Source organism: Myxine glutinosa, chromosome 5 (genome assembly GCF_964187855.1).
Source record: "Myxine glutinosa chromosome 5, kmMyxGlut1.1, whole genome shotgun sequence".
NCBI lineage: Eukaryota > Metazoa > Chordata > Myxini > Myxiniformes > Myxinidae > Myxine > Myxine glutinosa.
Window position 1 is genome coordinate 71,020,103 of NC_136265.1, and position 23,836 is coordinate 71,043,938.

General features: G+C 50.3%; 1 protein-coding gene across 1 annotated transcript in view; it reads left to right on the top strand.

Moving 5' to 3' along the window:
* The first annotated feature begins 2,378 nt into the window (after positions 1–2,378).
* LOC137428524 (uncharacterized) overlaps positions 2,379–23,836 on the top strand; it is a 91,659-nt gene continuing 70,201 nt past the window's right edge. Inside the window, exons 1-3 of the mRNA XM_078777346.1 lie at positions 2,379–3,314; positions 7,285–7,425; positions 7,508–7,569. Of these exons, the coding sequence (XP_078633472.1) occupies positions 2,379–3,314; positions 7,285–7,425; positions 7,508–7,569 (1,139 nt within the window). The remainder of the gene's footprint in view (positions 3,315–7,284; positions 7,426–7,507; positions 7,570–23,836) is intronic.

Here is a 23,836-nt window from a genome sequence, read left to right on the forward strand (position 1 = left end):
AAAAAAAATTTTGGTTTTTTTTTGAGATTTTAAAACAAGGGAGTATGGGTGAAAAGACCGTGAATAACAGGGACCGAAAGTAGTTGCAGCGCGATCGAAGAACCGCTGAGACAAAAAACAAAAGCCTCAAGCCAAGGTCTGAGGACACGGTAGCCTACTAGTACTACACTAGGCCTCAGAATACACGATACGAAAAAACCGACGATTCAGTACACAGGTATGAAAAACCAACACCGAGAAACCTATTAAAGTCACCCCAATGGGTACATGCACCGAAAGAAAGATAAGGATACGACAAAAACACAAATGTGAAAGATCACTTAGCTTCGAAAGCGTGAGCGCATGGAACAGCTTCGAAAAGACGTGACCTTGCCGTGATCTCGCGAGACCGTTTCCTGTATCTAATCAGCTGGCAACAAGCGAGGGTACCAAAGCAACTGTAGCTTGGTTCATAATCAAATGGAAGATCAAATACTGCATTGGAGTTATCAGAGTTTTAGCATTGTTCGTGAGATAGTTCTGAATCTTCCCCGTGCATATAATTGCTGCAGTGATGGAGCAGCAAACATTCTTATTTTGAAGAGAAAAGAGGAACCCTGCAGAAACCTGGAGGGTTGGGGGAGGGGAGAACAGCAAGAGCAGTGGCAGCAAGACCAGAAAAGAGATGGGAGAAGAAAGAGACCACCGACTTGTCTCTGATGGGTAAGTGATAGGCCCATGGCCTCACCTTCATCACGCTCATTCCAATAATGTTGGAGGTCTTGGTTTCCACGTCGTCAAGCCGAACAAGGTGTAATGGAGGAGTCCTAGTCCAGATCGGGATAGCAGTATTTCATCAATCTGTGGATGAAGACTTTGTAGGTGGATAGGAGGTCACGTGTGCCTTGGCATGAATTTGCATGACGGAGGATGACCAGTCAGTGACTGGATTGTCAGGCAAACTTAGATGTGTGGTTGACTACAAAAGATCATCGCTGATAGTTAAGCCCAAACGTTTGAGTGACTGAACTTCTTCAAGCGGAATGCAGAGAAAGTATATGGGAGGGTTTGGGAGAGAGATGGTGAGTGTGTGAGATTCTCAAAACTGAAAGACACTGCAACAGTTTGAACAGCTTGTGATTTTATCAATGTCTACAGAGAGGGAAGAGGCTGCAGCGTGCCAAAGTCGAGGATGGAAGAATTTTTGGCAAACAAAAAAGGTGCCTTTACAAATAGTCAGAGAGGTCGTTTGTGAAGATTAGCAATTGGATGGGACCCAGAACATACTGCCTTGTGGTACTCCATCCTTTACAGAGACAGAAGATGAAAGCATCCTGCTGAGAGCCACACAGATAGGAGAACGGAGTCGAAGTCAGCAAGCCAAGTGTGGGGTTTAGCTTTGAAGCCACAGGTACAGAGTTTGGATTGCAAGACGCTCTTGCTGAGGTTCAATTGGTGAAAGTTTGATCTTGTACCTTCTCTCATCTTGTTCTGCAGCTTCTTCCCTTTAAACCGACTATCCCTCCTTCCTCTGATCGGACTGAAACATTTTGCATCTTGAATCACTTTGTGAAGAGTATAAAGGGAAAACTTAGAAAATATAAATAAGGACCACACATCAAACATTGCCATCTGATGCCGAGAATAATCAAAGTAAGGGAGCTTGTGTTTACTCAGTCATAGTCACAGTCATTGTCAGTAGCATTTGGGTACATTGAATATTTCACCATTTTTAGCTCACCTGGACTTTAGTCCGATGAGCCCATGCGATCGAGCAGGGTCTGTGTTGATAATTCAGTGAGTGAGTGAGTGAATAAGTCTACAAACACTTCAGTCATTGTCGCTTGAACCAAACACACTATGTTGATGAAACTTGGCCACAAGCTTCATATTTGATGCCTAACGAGGGTATATTGACCACATCAAAATCTGGGCTCATTAAGGTGGTCTACGGGGGGTAGGTGGGTAGGGTTTGACCCCCCCCTCCCCCCCCCAAGATAGGTTTTGCTCTCTTCTCCGAAACTGCACACACAGCTTTGATTAAACTTGCCCACAACCTTAACCGCCCGTGATGTACTAAAGTTTGTTCACGGCATTAAAAATATCAGGGTTGAGGGCTGTGGGCGGTTTAAGTGACTGTTGCTCCTGATCCAGGTGAGCTTCAGGAGTCGTGGTCCTATTTTTCAATCCTTGATATGGAGCTTCTCCTTTGAGCGAAGTACAGAAATATGTCAAATGTTTAATCTAATCTGAGTGAAATACTTGTCAATTCTGCAACATTTTAATGTTTTGGTGAATTTTGAATGCTTTTTTGATTTGTCTTTCCAGTGAAACAAATGGAACTGGTTTCTTGTTCCGACTGTTCCCAGTTTTTCTGCTCGGAAGTTTTAAAACATGACATGACATACACTGCTTCTGAAAACAATGATGTGTTTCACAGCGAGTCATCCATCCGCAGTTGTAAAAGCTGTGCAGACTCTCCAAAGAATATCCAAGGAATTCAGAGACCGTTCAAGTGTTCTGTTTGCAATAAGGATTTTGCTTCTTCATCGTATTTGCTTCAACATCGAAAAATACACATGGGAGAGAAGCCCTACAAGTGTTCTGTTTGCAATAAGGGTTTTACTTCTTCATTGTATTTGCGTCAACATCAAATAATCCACACAGGAAAGAAGCCATTCAAGTGTTCTGTTTGCAACAAGGATTTTGCTTCTTCATCGTCTTTGCATAAACATCAAAAAACACACTCAGGAGAGAAGCCCCACAAGTGTTCTGTTTGCAATAAGGGTTTTACTTCTTCATCGTATTTGCATCAACATCAAAACATGCACACAGGAGAGAAGCCTTACAAGTGTTCTGTTTGCAAGAAGGATTTTGCTTTTTCATCAAATGTGCATAAGCATCAAAAACTACACACAGGAGAGAAGCCCTTCAAGTGTTCTGTTTGTTATAAGGATTTTGTTCATAAAATAAGATTAAGAAATCATCAAAGAATCCACACAGGAGAGAAGCCCTACAAGTGTTCTGTTTGCAATAAGGATTTTGCTTCTTCATCAAATTTTCATCGACATGAAAAAATACACACAGGAGAGAAGCCTTACAAGTGTTCTGTTTGCAATAAGGATTTTGCTTCTTCATCGCATTTGCATGAACATCAAAAAACGCACACAGGAGAGAAGCCCCACAGGTGTTCTGTGTGTCTTAAGGCATTTGTTAAAAGAGCAACATTAATAATTCATCAAACAATACACACGGGAGAGAAGCCCTACATGTGTTCTGTTTGCAACAAGGCTTTTGCTCATCCCTCACCAATGAAAAGACATGAAAGAACTCACGCAAGAGAGAATATGTCAACCTCACAATGAGACTGTTTTTTACACTAAAGCACAAACCTGAAGAGATAACTCCTGGCCCCAAAACTATGACAAAACTGAAGATGAACAAAATCTACTCTTCACGGAGTGTGTGTGTGTGTGTGTGTGTGTGTGTGTGTGTGTGTGTGTGTGTGTGTGTGTGTGTGTGTGTGTGTGTGTGTGTGTGTGTGTGTGTGTGTGTGTTGGTTTTTGTGACATTCGACGAGTTTTCTGATGTACCAAAATGATCATTATGATCTCATGAGTTACTCTAATTAACTGCAAATAATCCGGTGCAATCCCCGTATTTCGAAACGCGTGCTTTTTTCGGTGTACAGAGCAGTTTTATAGGACCTCCCAGGTCATGGCATTCTTATTACAAAATAAATTCCAAAAAAAAACAACAATAACAGTTGTATCATTTGGCAATAATAATAACTGACATATAACTCCCTGCCCCCGCACTCTCCGTCCTGACCAAAGCACATCTAGTCCTCGTGAAAGACAAGCTAATGCTCAAGCAGTGCAGCAGGCAGGTATACTTCAAGGACGAGAAGACTGAACAATGAGAATTTGATCCAATGTGCCAACGAGCAAACTTGTGGATTAAAAGGAAGCAAGCTGATCCACAGAGGAGACCATCCTCTATTGTAAAGTATATTCCAAGCATGAGAGGTTGGATATACGCAGAAAAAGTTTCCATGAGAAACTAAAAAGTCAAGAAGTATCTTCAAAAGCCGATAAAGTTTCACTTAAAAAGATTATTGCAATCAGAAAAACCCATAAATGCCAATTCAACGTCCGAATAAAGTAAATAAGTGATGAAATCAGACGACAAACAAATGGAGACCAAAGAAAAAGGACACACAAACATAATTGTACAACAACACGCAACTTGGTGTCTGTATGTCTGTCTGTCTGACCGTTATACAGTCGGCCGTTACTTTTCCAATCCCAACCAAAGGTGATAAGACGACAAAGCATCACGCGATGGAGCATCTTCATTTTCTATGTTTCCCATGGGATATTCCACTTTGGGCGAAATCTGTGTTAAGGTGAACAGATAGCTTGTCGTGGCATTTTCCCAAGGCCGCTTTTACGCACCCTTGGTGTGCACCTTTGACCTTTTAATGAAAAAAACAAACCAATTAGCTTATAGCTTTTGATTGCAGAACCAATTGTGTGACCCAACATGCAAATTCTTTAAATTTCAGGTCAATCAGATGAAAATCTGCGTTTTTATGCAAACTTGACTTTTTAATCTTAAAATAAAAACAATCGGCTTCTAACTTTTAAGTGGTGAACCATTTCAGTGATCCAAATTGCAAATTCTTAAATTTCATGTGAATTGCATGAAAATTGTTTACTGCCGGACACAAACCACACACACACATCTCGTTTTATTCATTTCTATTCCTCACAATTCTAACACACACACTCACTCACACACACACACTTTGTATGGCAGGAATTTGGCCAAGATGGCACGAGAGGAAGTGTTGGCTGTGCAATGACATGGGGGACCAAACCCCGACATAGAGCCGGAGCAAAGGAAGCAAAGAAAGAGTGTCGCAAAAAGAAAGAATGACGGTGTTCTCCTGAAAGAGGGGCAAGACCAGTTCAGAGAGAAAGACCCGGAGAATCAGGCACAAACCAAGGGGAAAAGAATGGAAAAGGCAGATGTTGATGGGCAGAAAGATGAGGGAGAGCAGCAGAATGAGGGAGAGAAGGATGGTGAAGATGATGAAGAGCAGCTTCGACAAGAAGAAGAGTGAGCCAACAAAATAGAAGAGATGAAATTGATAAAACTCAGTGAAAGACCAAAATTTTATCGCATAGAAAACAATAAATGGACAAAAATCTTAGTGAGATGAAACCAGCCATTCAATAAGAAAAACAAGTACAAAAAGTTTTAATTAAAACAAAAGCCGCGTCGATGTTACACAATGCCTAGATGCAGCTGTGCCTATAACGTCGATGTTATAGGCACAGGACATTCCTATTGATTCGATTACTTGATGTTATTTTTGTGCAAAGTGAAAATATATCTCGGCAATTTCCCGTGTGTGGCGACGAATTTTTAATATATCTCTGTATTTTCCCGTCTGTTATTTCAGGTGGTGTATGACTGACCATGCCGCGATTTAAAAAAAAAAAATCTCGGCAATTTCCCGTGTGTGGCGACACGTGAATGAAGCTATGCTCCTCTCTCCACATTATTGTGACGACGTATAAATTAAATATTTCATCGTGACGATTGTCATCAAATGGACGAATTTTTAATATATCTCGGCATTTTCCCGTCTGTTATTTCGGGCGGTGTGTGACTGACCATGCCGCGATTTAAACAAAATATATATATCTCGGCATTTTCCCGTCTCTTATTTCGGGCGGTGTATGACTGACCATGCCGCGATTTAAAAAAAATATATCTCAATGGATTTGAAGTTACAGGCCTTTGAGAATTCATTTCGTTCTATAAAGGGCAACTTTCATCGGATTTTCTTCCCGTTTTTTTTCAACCGAGTCTAAAACTATGTTAGCGACTGTGAAAAATGAAATGATATATCGAATTTGATTTGAAATAAAACTGTGTGAGAGAGGAAGACACCACGGGCCTACAAAACAGGCCTCAAAGCTATGCGAGTTAATAAAATGGTGGATATTTGTTTATATGAAGCCTCTCCCACAATGGGTGGAGCTATGGTTCCCAGAATGGGTGGAGCTTTGAGGTTTTGTCTTCTCTGCAAGAACAAGAAGAAGAACAACAACAACAACAGCAGAGGGCACTCGATGACCAGCGTCTTGCGACGCGGCTAATAATGATTTCAATATCATCCACCTTGAAGGAAATCGATGTCGTCTGTTTCGAGCGGAACTCTTTATTCAAGAAAAAGTAACGGGAGAACAACACCAGAAGAAGAAAAAAACCAGGTCCTTCAAATAGAAACCAAATTCAACCTTGGAGACGGATTCGAGACACAAAGAGAGCAACTGTGGAAGGAAGTGGAACAAATACAACAGTTCAGGAAAGGAAAGACACCCAAGACTAACAAAGAGAGAATGCAAAGAATAAAAAAACAAACACAAAATCGAAGACAAAGACATCGTGCTTGGGTGCTGAAAACAAACTCAAAATAGAAATGATAACGAGGAAGATTAAAAAAAACTATGAAGAAGGAAACAACAGGAGAAAACAAAACCACGTGTTTGAAAGGAAACAAAAGAGATTTTACTATGAATTGGGGAAAAAACAGGAGAATATATCGACTCCCCCTGAAAAAGAAAAACTGTAAATATTTTTTCAAGGATTTTTTAAAGATCAAAAAGAACATAACAAGGAAGCAGAATGGATCCCAAACTTGGAAAAGAAGAAGCAACATCTCGAGGAAATGCCCCCATTGATTTATTGATGAAGAGGAAATTGGAAAACAACTTCAAAAAATGCCAAACTTCAAACGCCCAGGTTTGGATGGAATTCCAAATTTCTGGCGAAAACAACCTGATGCTCTTTACAATCACAACAACAGGACATTTAATGAACTGATCCAAGAGGAAAAGGGAGTGGATGAGTGGCTCATAGCTGGGAACACCTTTCTCTTCCCAAAATGGGAGCGAACCCAACTTCCCCACAAATACCGTCCGATAACATTCCGACCAGCCCCAAACAAACTGCTTACAGGAATCATCAGAAACGATGTACCATCATCTAACACAGCAAGGAGGTTTAGAGGCAGAACAAAAGAGATGTAAGAGAGGTTGTTGTGGATCAATTTACTGAACATGACCATACTGGAAAATTGCAAAATGTGAAGAACTAAATTGTCCACCTCCTGCATCGACGATAAGAAAGCTTTTGTCATTGTCCCACATTCGTCCGAGGTCGTGTGCACAACTTTCACATGGACAGTTCATTTTTGTTTAAACTTTTAACGATAATCGTTTTGAACAGTGGAAACTCCTGCTGTGTGACACTGTTTATGAACCTGACAACTCAGATTATGATCACTGTCAATGTGTTTTGATTTCTGCTACACAAAAACGGGATCAACATTTTAAGGATATAACATTCCGTGGAAGATGGTTAAAAATGGTTTGAATTCATCGTGATTTTTGTTTTGTAAAAATCTGTTTTTCACATTTTGATAATTGTGTCTATAAACGTCTTGCTGCAGTTTTCTGCCTCATTTGCCTTTTTCTATGACTATTCGACAAAGTTCCCATCCAACGGCATGCTGTGAGTGTCCCCATCCTGGGCTTCTCGATGTGCGTCAGTGTGAAAAAGGCCACTGAAAGTCGGGAAAAAAAAGAAAGGAAAGAGTCGGACAGAACATGAAGAAAAGAAAGAAAGTCGGAAAGGTGAAGAAGAAGCATCAGAGAAAATTTTCCTCAAAAGAGAAAAAACAATTTCTTCATCCAGACGAAAATTCACGGACCGGTGTTTGTCACATGACTTCTCCGACAGTTCTCACCCGAGATTGCATCCAAACTTGGGATGGGAGTGTGGGTGCGTCGCAAATTCTCGATGTAAATGTGTATCGGACAGCGCCGACTCCAGGTGGGAGAGGGTATTGCAAGTGTACACCCGTTTACAGTTTACAGTGCAGTAATTCCTGTTCCCACGTTTTCTCGTCCTTCTCCACTCCAATGACCTTTCTTTGTCTATTTCCAGTCTGTCCAATTCTCTTTATTCCTCTCTGCTCTTTCCTCGCTCTCTTGTTGTTCGTGGATATCTCGGGTATTTTCCCTGAACAAGCAGCTTGCTATTGTAGCGGCTACCGCTGGGTATACACAATCGCCTTGCACCTACCGAGGACGCGGAGCGATCACCATGCCGGGCTCGCCCAGGACGCCCGGGCACGCCCAGCCTCGCCTTTCCAGGGCTCGTCCAGGACGCCCGGGCATGCCCGCTCTCGACTTGCCAGGCCTCATCCAGGACGCCCGGGCATGTCCAGACTCGCCTTTCCAGGGTTCGCCCAGGACACCCGGGCATGCCTTTCCCGGGCAAACGCTCCGGGATAATGTGTATATATATTGTTGCCCGATAAACGGGCTTTTCAGAGTACCCGAGTTGATTTGACACAATAAAGAAACTCGGACGAATTCCAGCTTTTTGTCGCGTCCATTCTTCCGATTTACGTTGGAGCCCAGCTCCGACACTATCACTTCCCAATCCATCTATTCCGCATCAACCTCTTTCCTCGGTCTCCCAGTTGTTGTTGTTTTTTTGTTTTTTTTGTATACAAGATCGAGGCTCGTGAAAGAGCTAACATTAATCACACAAAAAGACAAACCGACACACAAAACACAAAAAACAAGGGGAGCGGCAGACAAGATGGGGAGAGAGGGGGAAGGACACAAAAGAGAGGGGGAAGAGGGGGAAGGACACAAACACAACATTTGAGAGCAGGGACATCGGGAGGACTTGGGGGGAGGTGGGAGAGGAATAAAACATATGAACACTGCAAGGACTCTGGGGTGAATTACCGGGGGTAGAAAAGATCAAGGTTTTCGATGGGGGAAGATAAGAGATGGTGGTGAACAGCTGTTTTAAAGACCTGGAGGGAGGAGTGGGATTGAAGGGAGTGGGGGAGTTTGTTCCAGAGGCGGGAGAAAAGGGGAATGAAAGAGTGAAGGTGAGCAGAGAGCCCAAACTTTGGCAGTTTAACCATAAGAGGGTTGCAGGCAGATCTTGTGTGACCTGAAGGAATATTGGGGGGACAGAGCACAGAGAGAGCTGGGGGAGCAAGGCCGGAGAGGAGTCGGTAGAAGACAAGGACCACCAACCTGCCTGCGGTGAGTGAGTGAAAGGCCCTCGGTGTTGACTACATCGCAGGGGATTCCAATGATTCTGAAAGCTTTGGCCTCAACAGCGTGAAGCCGAGCAAGGTGTGAGGCAGGAGCACCAGCCCAGAGGGGGGAACAGTATTCCATTGAGCTGCGGATGAAAGCCTTGTATGTGGTGAGGAGCTCAGGTGTGCCAAGGAAGGACTTCGCACGACGGAGGATGCCCAGTCGGCGACTGGCTTTGGAGGCCAGCTTGGAAATGTGGTTTTCCCAAGAAAGATCATGGCAGATAGTGAGACCCAAAAGCTTGAGCGACAGAACTTCTTGGAGAGGATTGTTGAGAAAGTAGATGGGAGGGTTGTCCAGTCGGTCCTTTCGGAGAGACATTGTAAGAGTGTGAGATTTGTCAGGATTGAAAGACATGTTCCACTTGTTTGACCAGTCTGTGATTTTGTCCAGGTCTGCAGAGAGTGAGGAGGCTGCAGACTGCCGATCTGAGGGATGAGGAATGGAGCGACAGAGAGTAGAGTCGTCAGCAAAGAGATAGAGAGGATTTTCAAGAGAGTCAGAGAGATCATTGATGAAGACCAGAAAAAGCACAGGGCCCAGAACACTACCTTGGGGAACTCCAGCCTGAACAGGAAGAGGAGATGAGAGAAACCCATTCAGGGCCACACGTTGACTACGACCAGAGAGGAAGTCCGCCAGCCATGCGTGGATATCTCGGGTATTTTCCCTGAACAAGCAGCTTGCTATCCCTTACCAAGCCATCCGTTCCGCATAAACCTCTTTCCTCGCTCTCCCAGTTGTTCGTGTATATATCGGGTATTTTCACTGAACAAGCAGCTTGCTATCCCTTACCAAGCCATCCGTTCCACATCAACCTCTTTCCTCGCTCTCCCAGTTGTTCATGGATATCTCGGGTATTTACCCTGAATAAGCAGCTTGCTATCCCTTACCAAGCCATCCGTTCCGCATCAACCTCTTTCCTCGCTCTCCCAGTTGTTCATGGATATCTCGGGTATTTTCCCTGAACAAGCAGCTTGCTATCCCTTACCAAGCCATCCGTTCAGCATCTACCTCTTTCCTCGCTCTCCCAGTTGTTCGTGGATATCTCGGGTATGTTCCCTGAACAAGCAGCTTGCTATCTCTTACCAAGCCATCCGTTCCGCATCAACCTCTATCCTCACTCTCCCAGTTGTTCGTGAATATCTCGGGTATTTTCCCAGAACAAGCAGCTTGCTATCCCTTACCAAGCCATCCGTTCCGCATCTACCTCTTTCCTCGCTCTCCCATTTGTTCGTGGATATCTCGGGTATGTTCCCTGAACAAGCAGCTTGCTATCTCTTACCAAGCCATCCGTTCCGCATCTACCTCTTTCCTCGCTCTTGAAGGAGCTGGGGCTCCCACGTCGATCGGAAGAATGGACGCGACAAAAAGCTGGAATTCATCCGAGTTGCTTTAATCAAACCAAACACTCAGGCACTCTGAAAGGCCCGTTTATCGGGCAGCAATATATATACATATTATCCCGGAGCGTTTGCCCAGGAAAGGCGAGAGGGGGCGTGGCCCAGCGTCCCGACCGAGGCCTGGCAAGTTGAGCGCGGGCCTGCCCGGGCGTCCTGGACGAGCCCGGCATGGTGATCGCTCCGCGTCCTTGATAGGTGCAAGGCGATTGTGAAAACCCAGCGGTAGCCGCTACACACGTCCCCCCAGAATCGACTTGCACCGGCAGGGTCAATTTGAGGGGGGTCCTGATGACCTGGCCGAAGCGACCCCTGGCGGGTCATGGGAGGGGGTCCGATGTGGTGGTGGGCGGTCGAGTGGGGGGCACCGTGGACGGGGGGCGGCCTCGCCGCGGCGGAAGGGCCACCCGTGGTGGGTGGTCGACGTCCACGTGCGCCGGCTTGAGGCGGTCCACCGCAATCCGGTCCGACCTGCCGCCGATGTCGATGACGAACGACTTGTCGTCCCGTCGCAGCACCCGGAAGGGCCCGTCGTACGGCGGCCGGAGTGGCCCCCGATGTGCGTCGTGACGCACAAAAACATACTCCGCTGTGCGAAGTGCTGGGGGGACGTAGGACTGGGGGTCACCGTGGTGGGATGTTGGCACGGGGGCAAACCGTCGGGCGGCCTCCTGGAGGTCCGAGCGCTGGTGAGCTGCGGACCAGGGACTGGTAGCGTCGGGCACGAATTCGCCCGGGACGCGTAGCGCCTGGCCATAGACAAGCTCGGCGGTGGATGCCTGGAGGTCCTCTTTGGGGGCCGTGCGGAGGCCCAAAAGGACCCACGGCAGCCGGTCGGCCCAACCGCCGTCTTGAAGGCCGGCCATGAGCGCGGCCTTCATGGAGCGGTGGAATCGCTCGCACAACCCGTTTGCTTGGGGGTGGTAGGCCGTAGTACGGTGGAGCTTGACCCCCAGGTTACGGGCGACCGCGCCCCACAGCTCGGAGGTGAACTGTGGTCCGCGGTCTGACGAGATGTCCGCCGGTGCGCCGAAGCGGGCGACCCAGGTGGCAATGAAAGCCTGCGCCACGTCGGCGGTGCTGGTGGAGACGGGAACGGCCTCCGGCCACCTGGTGGTCCTGTCCACCATGGTGAGCAGGTGTGTGAACCCCCGTGATGGGGGGAGGGGGCCCACCAGATCCACGTTGACGTGGTCGAAACGTCGTTCGGGCAAGGTGAAAGGTGCCAGCGGGGCCTGGGTGTGTCGGTGGACCTTGGCCCGTTGGCAGGCCGTGCAGGTGCTGGTCCAATCGCGGACGTCCCGACGAAGGCCGTGCCAGATGAATCGCGCCGACACCAGCTTCTGGGAAGCTTTCCGGCCCGGGTGGGAAAGGCCGTGGAGGGAGGCGAAGATGCGGCGTTGCCAAGTGACGGGCACGATGGGGCGAGGCTGGCCTTGGGAGACGTCGCAGAGCAGGACAGTGTCCGCGAAGGGGATGTCGGCCAGGCGGAGGCCCGTGTCCGCCGCCCAGATGACTTGCACCGTGGTGTCGGTGGTTTGGTCCGCTGCCATAAGCGCAAAGTCCACGCCCAGGTGGACCGTGTTCGCGCTGGCCCGGGAAAGATAGTCGGCCACGGCGTTGTTTTTGCCGGCGACGTGCCGGATGTCCGTGGTAAACTCCGACATGGCGGAGAGGTGGCGCTGTTGGCGGGCCGACCACGGCTCCGTGACCTTGGCCATGGCGTAAACCAACGGCTTGTGGTCGACGAACGCCGTGAAAGGTCGGCCCTCCAGGAGGTGGCGGAAATGGCGGACGGCCAGGTGTAGACCGAGGAGCTCCCGGTCAAACGTGCTGTATTTGAGCTCGTTCGGCCGGAGCCGCCGGCTGAAAAAAGCGAGTGGCTGCCAAACCCCGTTCACCCATTGCTCATGTACGGCGCCCACCGCATAGTCGGAGGCATCCGTGGTGAGGGCGATGGGAGCGTTGAGCACCGGGTGAGCAAGCAGTGTTGCGTCGGCGAGGGCCCGCTTTGAGCTTTGGAAGGCCGCATCCATTGCTGCGGACCAGGCGATGTCGTGCTTGGCCGGCTTGCCCGGGAGGGCTTCGTAGAGGGGCCGCATGAGTTGAGCAGCGCGGGGCACGAAGCGGTGATAAAAATTCACCATTCCCAGGAATTCCTGCAGGGCCTTTATGGTGCGGGGACGCGGGAACGTGGTGATGGCCTCGACCTTGGTTGGCAGCGGCACGGCCCCGTTCTTGGTGATGTGGTGGCCCAAAAAATCAACGGCCGTCGTGCCGAAGTGGCATTTGGCCGGGTTGACGATGAGGCCGTGCTCGCTGAGGCGCCCGAACAGTGTTCGGAGTTGGAGGAGGTGCTCGGCCCGGGACGTGCTGGCGACGAGGATGTCGTCCAGGTAAACGAAAAGGAACGGCAGGTCACGCAGCACGCCGTCCATCAAGCGCTGGAACGCCTGAGCCGCGTTCTTGAGACCAAACGGCATCCGCAAGAATTCGAATGAGCCGAACAGCGTGATGACTGCCGTTTTATGGACGTCGGCCGCCCTGACAGGTACCTGGTGATATCCCCGTATGAGATCAATTTTCGAAAAAATGACCCGTCCCGCCAGACGGGCGGAGAAGTCTTGGATATGCGGGATCGGGTACCTGTCGGGGGTGGTAGCGTCATTGAGACGGCGGTAGTCGCCACACGGGCGCCATCCACCCCCCGGCTTTGGCACGATGTGCAGTGGCGAGGCCCACGCGCTATCGGAGCGCCGCACGATGCTGAGGTGCTCCAACGCGTCGAATTCGGCCTTCGCCACGGCGAGCTTGGCTGGGTCGAGGCGGCGGGCCCTGGCGTAGACAGGCGGGCCCGTGGTTGGTATGTGGTGCTCGATCCCATGCCGTACTGCGACGGCCGAAAACGTCGGCCGCATGAGGGCCGGGAACTCCGTGAGCAGGCGAGCAAACTCGTTCGCCGCCGGGACGGCGCATGCCAGCTCGGTCGGCGCGGAGCTGCTCAATGTGCATACCAGGGAGCTGAAGGTTTCGGCGTTGATTAAACGACGCCGTTGGACGTCCACCAGCAGTCCGTGTGCGCAGAGGAAGTCGGCGCCTAGCAGAGCCATGGGCACGTTTGCGGTTACAAACGTCCAAGCAAAGCGTTGGCAGCCGTAGCAGAGGGTGACGTTGCGCGGGCCGAAGGTGCGGATGGTCGATCCGTTGGCCGCAACCAAGGAGGGGCCGCAAACCGCGGATTGCCTGTCCTGGTCAGAGGCGGGTATGACGCTCAGTTGGGCGCCGGTGTCGCACAGGAAGCGCCGTCCGGACGCTTTATCCGTGATGAACAGTAAGTTGCCCGTGTGGCCGGCGCTCATGGCTGGTAATGAACGCCGGCCCGGCCGTTGCCCGGCCTGCCGAAGGTGCACGGGGGTCGGCATGTCCGGGCCTTCTGTCCGAACCTGGCATGATAGTAACACCACGCTTGGTCAGGTGGAGGCCCCGGTCGTCGTGCTGGAGGTGGTCGGCTCGGTGTAGCGGCCGCCAATTGCGTCGGCAGTTCGGTCGTCGACCGTGCCGGGTGCTCGGGCGCCATGGTTGTTGCGTCGGACGGCGGTGGGTCCCATGTCGCCGCTGCGATGCGCTGTCCTGCAGCGGAGATCTTGTCGGCTTCTCTGGCAAGGGCCCGGGGATCTGTGATCGTCGTGCTTGCCAGGGCGAGGCGTACCAGGTTAGGCAGCTGACGGAGGAACAGCTCCCGGAACAGGAATGCCGGAGAGTGCTCGCCGAGCAGTGAAAGCATGTAGTCCATTCGCTCGGAAGGGCGCGTGTCGCCGAGCTCGGGCAGGTCGAGCAGGCGCCGTGCGCGTTCCGCCGATGGGAGGGCGAAAGCGTCGAGGAGAAGCTTCTTAATCGCGCCGTATTTGTCAGCGGCTGGCGGGCTCTCGAGGAGGCTCAGGGCGCGGACCGCGGTGGCCGAACCGAGCGCTGCTACCACATGGTGGAAGCGGGTGTCGTCGGCCGTGATGCCTCGCAGGGCGAACAGGGAATCCGCCTGTGCGAACCAAACCGCCGCGTGAGCCTCCCAGAAGGTAGGCAGTTTAAGGGCGACTGCCGTGTCCATGTCGGTAGGTCACCAATGAAGGAGCTGGGGCTCCCACGTCGATCGGAAGAATGGACGCGACAAAAAGCTGGAATTCATCCGAGTTGCTTTAATCAAACCAAACACTCAGGCACTCTGAAAAGCCCGTTTATCGGGCAGCAATATATATACATATTATCCCGGAGCGTTTGCCCAGGAAAGGCGAGAGGGGGCGTGGCCCAGCGTCCTGGCTGCGGCCTGGCAAGTTGAGGGCGAGCCTGCCCGGGCGTGCTGGACGAGCCCGGCATGGTGATCGCTCCGCGTCCTTGATAGGTGCAAGGCGATTGTGAAAACCCAGCGGTAGCCGCTACATCATCAACATTTTACTTTTCCTCTGTGTTGTTTTTTTATGGGACTGTTGTCGTTGGCAATATCAAATGTGCTTGGGGCTATGATAAGGGCAGCACACATGCACAGCTTTTGGTTTGGTCTACGCTTTAGACTTTGGTCTCTTCTTCCTCTTCTTCTTTTTCTTTGTCAAACCAAAACAAGTTGCTCCATATGCACTTTGGCGTGAGAACCACAAATCATACCTACCTCTGTTTCCTCTCATATCAATTTATAGATTTCTACTGGTCTTTTTAAGTGTTCTTATAGTCATAATTTACAGAAGGATGGAAGGACCAGAAGACACAGTGCAATTTCTAGCTTATACAGACTTACTTATACCCCAAGACAGCATAAAAGACGGACGACAATCAGACTTACACGGGGGGATGAAGGCAGGAACGAATGGCTGGAAGGAGAGGAAGGTTCAGCTGGACGCAGGAGGACGGCCGGGCCGGGAGCGAGCAGCCGCCGACTCTCCACCCTCGGGTCCACACCGCCGGGATGTTCGCAGCAGCGCGTCGGAGCTTGACGTGGCAAGGCTGGTTGGAAACAGCGTCTCCCTCACTCGTACTCCCGCAGGTTGCACGTCTCTCTTTACCAACTCAAGCGCCTTCCTGACAGAAACTGCCTTCGTGCTCCCTCGCTCGTCTGGCTCCCTCCCTCATCTGCTGCCTCAATCGTCTGCTCGTGGGGCTCTCCCGTGACGGGTTATATATGCCACACCCATGAATCTTCGCGAACCTCCCCGGTCATACTTTTCTCCGCCCTCTCAAGCCAAACCCCTCATCCTTGGTTGGTTGATCGGGGCTGGCTCACTCCTCCCTCCGATGACGAGGGCGGAGACACGCCTTTCTTCTCCGAACCGACCGCGTGTTCAATGGAGTTTGGGGTGAAGAAAACCGCCAATGCACTGAGAGGATTGGGGGAGACTTGAAAAGGGATTCTGTCTTATCTGATTCGGTGCAATGCAGTGTCAATTAATGGGAAACAGAGCCTTAAGCTAATACACAGAATAAGGAAATAACTATTTAGAAGGGTATATGATTTGCTACGTGTATGTATATGGACTAACTAAGAGGACGACCTTTGACCTTTACACACAAAACAGAGATATTTACAAGGAATCATTACACTACTTCGAGGGTGATATTTACAACAAGATTCAAATCCACAACACTGCACCCTCATCCTCTAGGCACGTGCTCGGGCCTATAAAACTTTAACTTAGTGTGACACGTAGGTGTAGTTCCCTCTACATTTAACCTGACCCTGAGTGTGACAGTTTTAAAACACAAATAAGTATGTCCCCCTGCTGCATTACACCCTGCCTAACAGATTTACGCCCACAGCTAACCGAATTGCAGAATTGTCTTCAAACTAAACATGAACGGTGGGGAGCATTGTTTACAAATGACGCTAATTGTATTTACACAACGCAACCCAGGACCTGCGATTGTTCCTTTTTGGGGGGGGGGGGCGAGACAGCCTGCGCTGCATCGACGCGCCAGCACCCATAATCACCGAAGCACCATAAAGCACCATAAACGCACCTGAGTGCACAGTCACCACAGTTCATAATAACAAACAAACCCCTGTTGCTGGTCTTGCTCTTCGGCTCCCTCTGCTGGCCATTATTCTTCCTGATGTTGTCAACTTCATCTTCTTGCTGGCGGCCTATTTGGACATAAAAAGTGCACAAAATGTGTCCGTTTTTTATTTATGGCCCACAGGGGCCGAATATGAGTGGTTCACCTGTGGGCTTGGTGCCACCTCACCGGGTCTGCAAGCAAGATCTTGGGCCATCGTGGCCGGTTCCAGCAGAGGGGCCATGCCCCAACCCGTGGGGTCCATGAGTGGTGCTCAGCCACAGACATGTGGTCCATAAGTGGTGCATCAATGCAGACAGCTGGTTGCGGGGGTTCTGGCACACAATGGCGGACTCTCGCACGCTCCCCTCGGTGCCCAGAGAGCACGATCCATGGGTCGGGGAAGGAAGACAGAGAGGGCAGGTTAGCGAGGGGTAAGGTCACAAGGGTACACATCAATAAAGGCAATGCAAGGTGAGGTGCGTCTGGAGACTGAGCGGAGAAAAGCTCGTCCCTACTGTACGTCACCCCCCCTGTTACCTGTTCTACCCTTGCCCCTTACCCCCGTATGTAGAAAAATCTACACCCTTACCAATTCATCACTACTGTCTCGTCTTCCCCATATTTCCCGTAATACCAAATTCGTCACCACAATCCCTCTAATCCAAAATTTGCCATCACCAATTCATCATCAATCCTCATAAGGAGGGAGAGATGGAACATCAGTACAATGTCACACCCACGTCATGATGCGTCTCACAATCCAAACATTTGCACAGAAAAAAAATAACCACATGGCATGGTGTGGCGTTCTGTCACCTCAGGTGAGTGGATGTAGATGGTGCAAGGAGATTTCCATCCTATCTACCTTCTAAATGACATTAACACACTTTACACTACCCGGGGTCTCTCCCTGCCAATCCATTGGCAATCTTACTCTATGCGGTTTTAAGAACCAAATTCCCATTGACCAAACTGTGGTGCTTCATCAATTTGGGGTCTCACTCCCCCGATTCAACTCCCTGTGCCTTTGCACAATTTCAGGACGGGGTCATGTGGCTCTCCCAGCAGGTCTACCCACCTGCACACCTCCACCACTGCAGTTGTCTCCGAGCTTACCTGCTCCTTACCCTAACCTATCTAACTGGGGAAGGCCCTCTGGCGCTCTCCCCATTCGGTGCCCTCTGGCACTGGGCTACCTGGGTCCGTCCTCCGGATCCTCGGGCCCCATCCACGGCTCCCAGAGCCCACCTGCGGCCTCACCTGGCCGACATCCTCACAGTGGTGGAGTGCCCATTTAACTACACACTAACAGGCCACACGCCCAGCCATTTCCACGTCACTAATGCACCCATCCAAACACCATTCTACCACACGCACCACAGATGCCAATATCCAACCACAATTTACCTACTCCCTCTACCTAACTTTTAAACTACCCTCCCCGGGTATTCGTGATGGGGTCCATCCTCCCCATACACACCTTCGCACCATCCACTCCACAGTTTCCACCATACTCACTCCACACCATCCATTCCATACTCCATATATTCCATACCATTTATTCCATTCAACCATGCTCACCTGTATTTGCACACCTGTGCCATCACACCTGGTGCTTCCTGCACCCTCCTTCCTCCCAGGACAATTTGCTCAACACAACACGCAATCACCATTACTCAGTCATACACTGCTCCATACACCTGTTCACTTGCTCAATACAACTCACAACCACAATTATTCCTCACACACTTTTACACACGCATGGCATCATCTGACCTACCTGGTTTCCCTCTAACTTGGTGCTCCCCGTCTTCCCTTTAAACTAAGCACATCCCACGTCGTTATCAACCATTCTAACCTCTCTATGTCCCCGACTACCTGTCCAATGTTGCGACTTAAATCTACAGTTACCTATGGTCATCTTCTCTAGATCCCTATCATTTTATCCTAACCCTCCCTCGGCGAGCTTCCACTGCCATAAACCCCATAGCTATTGCTCATGTGCCCCGTTGTGAGGGATGGTGGATTTGCCATCCCACCACATCGGGCATCTTCCACTAGAAATTTTGCTCATCAAATTCCAGCCAATCAAAAATTTTCCAATCACTGCCAATCCTTCTACCAATCATTTGCCAATCATCAAATTTTGCTTTTCAAATTCACTACTGCTACCACCCTCACACGTCTACTCACTTGAGCCTCTCGGTGCGTCAATTCATTTTCAAAGCCTGGCTTCGCGAAGCCAAGCAATGAATGCGGGTGGTCTGTTGCCGGGGGTGGGGTCCGTCCGGCAGTCGGTGCAGGGAAGGAGGTTTACTCGGGCCGGGATCGCACGCACCATCTCGGCACGGAACCATCCGATGCCCCCATCTCGGCCGGCTGGAATGCCGCGACCACAAGGGGTCGCCGCGCCGACCTTTCCCCCCAGTCCTCGAACCGGGCCGCCTGCTCCGCTTAGCGGAGCACGGACGCGACCGTTTAGAGCGAGGCCCTGCGTGGATCGCGTACGGCGGTTCTTTCGAAACCGCCGTGGTTACAATCCATGCTGGTTCCTGCTGCGCACAAAGCCCGGCACGAACCGAGGGCTCGCTTCGGCTACAAGTCGATCTAACCGCTGCTCCGTTTAACGTCGATGCTCCACTTGCATGCTCACACCCCGTGTTCCGTTCCTTGCTCACACATCCAGCTGTCTCCATGCTCTCCGTCATTGCACCTTCTCTTACACACCCCCCAGGTACACTCATAGACTTCGTCACACACCTGACCACCGCACACCTTGGCACACACTCATCGTTCGTGCACCTCACCAACACACCTCTTCGCGCCCCCTCCTCGGTCACATCCTCTGTGACAACCACGGGTGTGCACTCACCTGCACACCCAATCACGTGCTTCACTACCAACTCAAGTGTGCATTCCCACACGCGCTGGACCAATCCAGGTGTGCATCCTTCCATTCCAGGTGTACATTTTCTCGCACCTGCCACAACCAACTCGTGCTCCATGTCCCTCTCACTACTCTCACCACCACACTCGCGCATCCACCCTTACTCTCGACAGCGCACTCTGTAATCATGCACCCGTCCGTTGCACACCTTTCTGTTGCATCCTCTTGTGCACACTCCCCCATTACATCCTCCGTAACACTCACCACAGGTGTGCACTCTTTCGTTACATCCCCTGTCACACTCCCCATCACGCGCTTCCATGTGCCCCCCCCCCGCACACGCGCCACGACCAACTCACTCTCGACAGCACACTCACTCCTTGGCGCGCACTTTTTCCTCACACACCCTATAGTCGGACATCCTCGCACACCTCCTACTTCACACTCCGGACCAGTCGCACACCTTACCAGCGGCCTCTCACGAACACCCGGGTCTAAACCAACACCCAAGCCGACTGAATCTCCCCTCACACCATATACATTTCCGAGTATATCGCCACTCACCTCGGCACCTCGTCTCCGCTCCTCCTCCGCCACCTGCAAACTCTTTATTTGGTTAGTCAGCACATCATCACGATTTGAGCACAGACCTTGCACCAATTCCATCACCTCCTCCTTTATCTCTCTCTTAGTTTCCCTCCGTCTCTTCTTAATTTCACTCACCTCCTCTTCCACATTCTCTAATTTTTGCTTCACCTCTTTCATTTCCCGGTGCGCCCCCTCAATTTCGTCCTCGAAGGTCACCTTGATCGTTTCTATGTGCGTCCTCACCTCCCGTTCTTTAGTCTCCATTGCCTCCGTTACCTCGTCCAACCTCTTTGCCAACCCCTCATGTACCATCTGACATTCCCTCTTTGTCGCTATGAGTTCTTTCTTTATCTCCTTCTGCATCGCCTTTAACCCCCCGATTATCGCAGTGTTCTTTTCCACTTGCTCCACTAATTCCTTTTGTCCCACCGTCAGCTGTTCTACTCCCCTCGTCAGATCCTCTATGCCCCCCTGTAACCTAGCCGTACTATTTCTCACCTCTTTCTCCATACGCTCCTCACCTCGCTTTACCTCCTCGCATACCCCCGAGACCTCCTCGCTCACACCTCGTCTGATCTCCTCCCCCATTTCTCCCATCTCCTTGGTAGATGCTGCCCTCATCTGTTCCAAATCATTCCTCTGGGCATCCAGTTTGGTTTCCAACCCGATTTTCACCTCCTCTATCTGATCTCCCATCTGTTTAATTTCCCGGGCGGATTGCTCCCCTATTTCCCTCAATTTGCCTTCCATGGTGTTTTCTAACCCCCCCTAACCCATTCTTCACCCCTTCCATCTGGTTCTCCTGGGCAGCCATTCTATTTTCCAACCCCGTTAACCCCTCCTTCATTTCCCAAATTTGATTACCCATGTCCTCTAGTTGGCCCCCCAATTTACCTTCGAGCCCCCCGGTTTGGCTTCCCATATCATTTCTCAATTCCCCGATTTGGTTTTCTAATCCCCCAAATTTATTGTCTAAACCCTCAAATTTATTGTCTAAACCCTCAAATTTATTGTCTAAACGTTCACGGGTACCCCTTGCTTCGTCCCTCATTGCTCCCATTTGGCCTCCCATTGCTTCCATTTGGCCTCCCATTGCTTCCATTTGGCCTCCCAGCCCCCTGTTCTCTTACATGAAGGCCCGCATTTGCAGCATGAATAGGCCCCAGTCCATTGGCGGCGCTGCTACGGTCACGGGTGCGGCGACATTTGGTGCCGCTGCAACATCGTGCACGAGGGCACCATTTTGTGCGCCTGAACCCTCTGCAACCACATCCTCATTGCTTTCCTCCTCCATTATTCCCACTTCTTCCCTGGGGTCCTGGGTCACCTCTACCCCTTCTAACTCTACTCCCACCCGCACCCGATCGCCTTGACTATCCATGGCACGATTTTAAATTAAGGATGTTAAATAAAAAAATTGCCACTCGTAATTTTTGAGTGCGTTAAGCGCACTTCAGGTCCGAATCTCGCTCCTGACACCAATTGTTGCGGATCTCTCCGTCGGCCTTTTTCCCCTTAAGAAGGGGGGATTAATCCCTTTGTGTATGACTGACCGACGTGAGTCCTGAAGTTGCCCAAGCTCCCTCCGGAGAGGCAGGTGAGCAACCCCGTTCGCGACCGCGGACAAGATGTTAATTGCCGAGCGGATTAGCAGCCGCGGCACGAACCATTAGCAAGTAACTGACCCGATTCTTAACGTTGGCCAAATCGTGCCACAGGTATCCAATGGGGAAATCACTAAAACGAAACGGATGTAAAGGAAAGAAAGGCAAGGTAGGAAGAACAAATATAATTTATTACTAACTATTTTGTACAAGACCAAAAGAACCAAGGAGAAGGAAAGATAAGAAAATAATTTACAGAAGGATGGAAGGACCAGAAGACACAGTGCAATTTCTAGCTTATACAGACTTACTTATACCCCAGGACAACATAAAAGACGGACGACAATCAGACTTACACGGGGGGATGAAGGCAGGAACGAATGGCTGGAAGGAGAGGAAGGTTCAGCTGGACGCAGGAGGACGGCCGGGCCGGGAGCGAGCAGCCGCCGACTCTCCACCCTCGGGTCCACACCGCCAGGATGTTCGCAGCAGCACGTCGGAGCTTGACGTGGCAAGGCTGGTTGGAAACAGCGTCTCCCTCACTCGTACTCCCGCAGGTTGCACGTCTCTCTTTACCAACTCAAGCGCCTTCCTGACAGAAACTGCCTTCGTGCTCCCTCGCTCGTCTGGCTCCCTCCCTCATCTGCTGCCTCAATCGTCTGCTCGTGGGGCTCTCCCGTGACGGGTTATATATGCCACACCCATGAATCTTCGCGAACCTCCCCGGTCGTTCTTTTCTCCGCCCTCTCAAGCCAAACCCCTCATCCTTGGTTGGTTGATCGGGGCTGGCTCACTCCTCCCTCCGATGACGAGGGCAGAGACACGCCTTTCTTCTCCAAACCGACCGCGTGTTCAATGGAGTTTGGGGTGAAGAAAACCGCCAATGCACTGAGAGGATTGGGGGAGACTTGAAAAGGGATTCTGTCTTATCTGATTCGGTGCAATGCAGTGTCAATTAATGGGAAACAGAGCCTTAAGCTAATACACAGAATAAGGAAATAACTATTTAGAAGGGTATATGATTTGCTACGTGTATGTATATGGACTAACTAAGAGGACGACCTTTGACCTTTACACACAAAACAGAGATATTTACAAGGAATCATTACACTACTTAGAGGGTGATATTTACAACAAGATTCAAATCCACAATAATATATATATTATTATATATGCTCCGCGCACCTCACCACACGTCCTTTCACAGGGCTAGGCATCTTTGACCATTTTGGTGTCTTTTGGGTTTCATGGTATTTTGGGTCTTCAGGGCCATTTGGGTCTTCAGGGTCTTTTGGATCCTCAGGGCCTTTAGGGGTATTTTGGGTCTTTGAGGTGTTTTGGGTCTTCAGGGTCTTTGGTGTCTTCAGAGGCTTTTGGGTATTAAGGGTCTTTGGTGTCTTTTGGGTCTTCAGGGGCTTTTAGGTCTTAAGGTTCTTTTGGTTCTTCTTGGTCTTTAAGGGTCTTTTGGGGTCTTTTTGGGTCTTCGGGGCTTTTTGGGCTTCCAGGTCTTTTGGGTCTTCGGGGTCTTTTTGGTCTTTGGGGTCTTTTTGGTCTTCATGGTCTTTTTGGTCTTTGGGGTGTTTTTGGTCTTTAGGGTCTTTTGGGTCGTTGCGGTGTTTTGGGTTTTCGGGGTGTTTGGGTCTTTGGGGTGTTTTCGGTCTCCGGGGTGTTTTGGGTCTTCGGGGTGTTTTGGGTCTTTGGGGTGTTTTGGGTCGTTGGGGTGTTTTGGGTCTTCGGGGTGTTTTTGGGTCTTCAGTGTGTTTTGGGTCTTCGGGGTGTTTTGGGTCTTCGGGGTGTTTTGGGTCGTTGGGGTGTTTTGGGTGTTCGGGGTGTTTTGGGTCTTCGGGGTGATTTGGGTCTTTCTGGGTGTGTTGGGTCTTCGGGGTATTTTGGGTCTTCGGGATGTTTTCGGTCTCCGGGGTGTTTTGGGTCTTCGGGGTGTTTTGGGTCTTTGGGGTGTTTTGGGTCGTTGGGGTGTTTTGGGTCTTCGGGGTGTTTTGGGTCTTCAGTGTGTTTTGGGTCTTCGGGGTGTTTTGGGTCTTCGGGGTGTTTTGGGTCGTTGGGGTGTTTTGGGTGTTCGGGGTGTTTTGGGTCTTCGGGGTGATTTGGGTCTTTCTGGGTGTGTTGGGT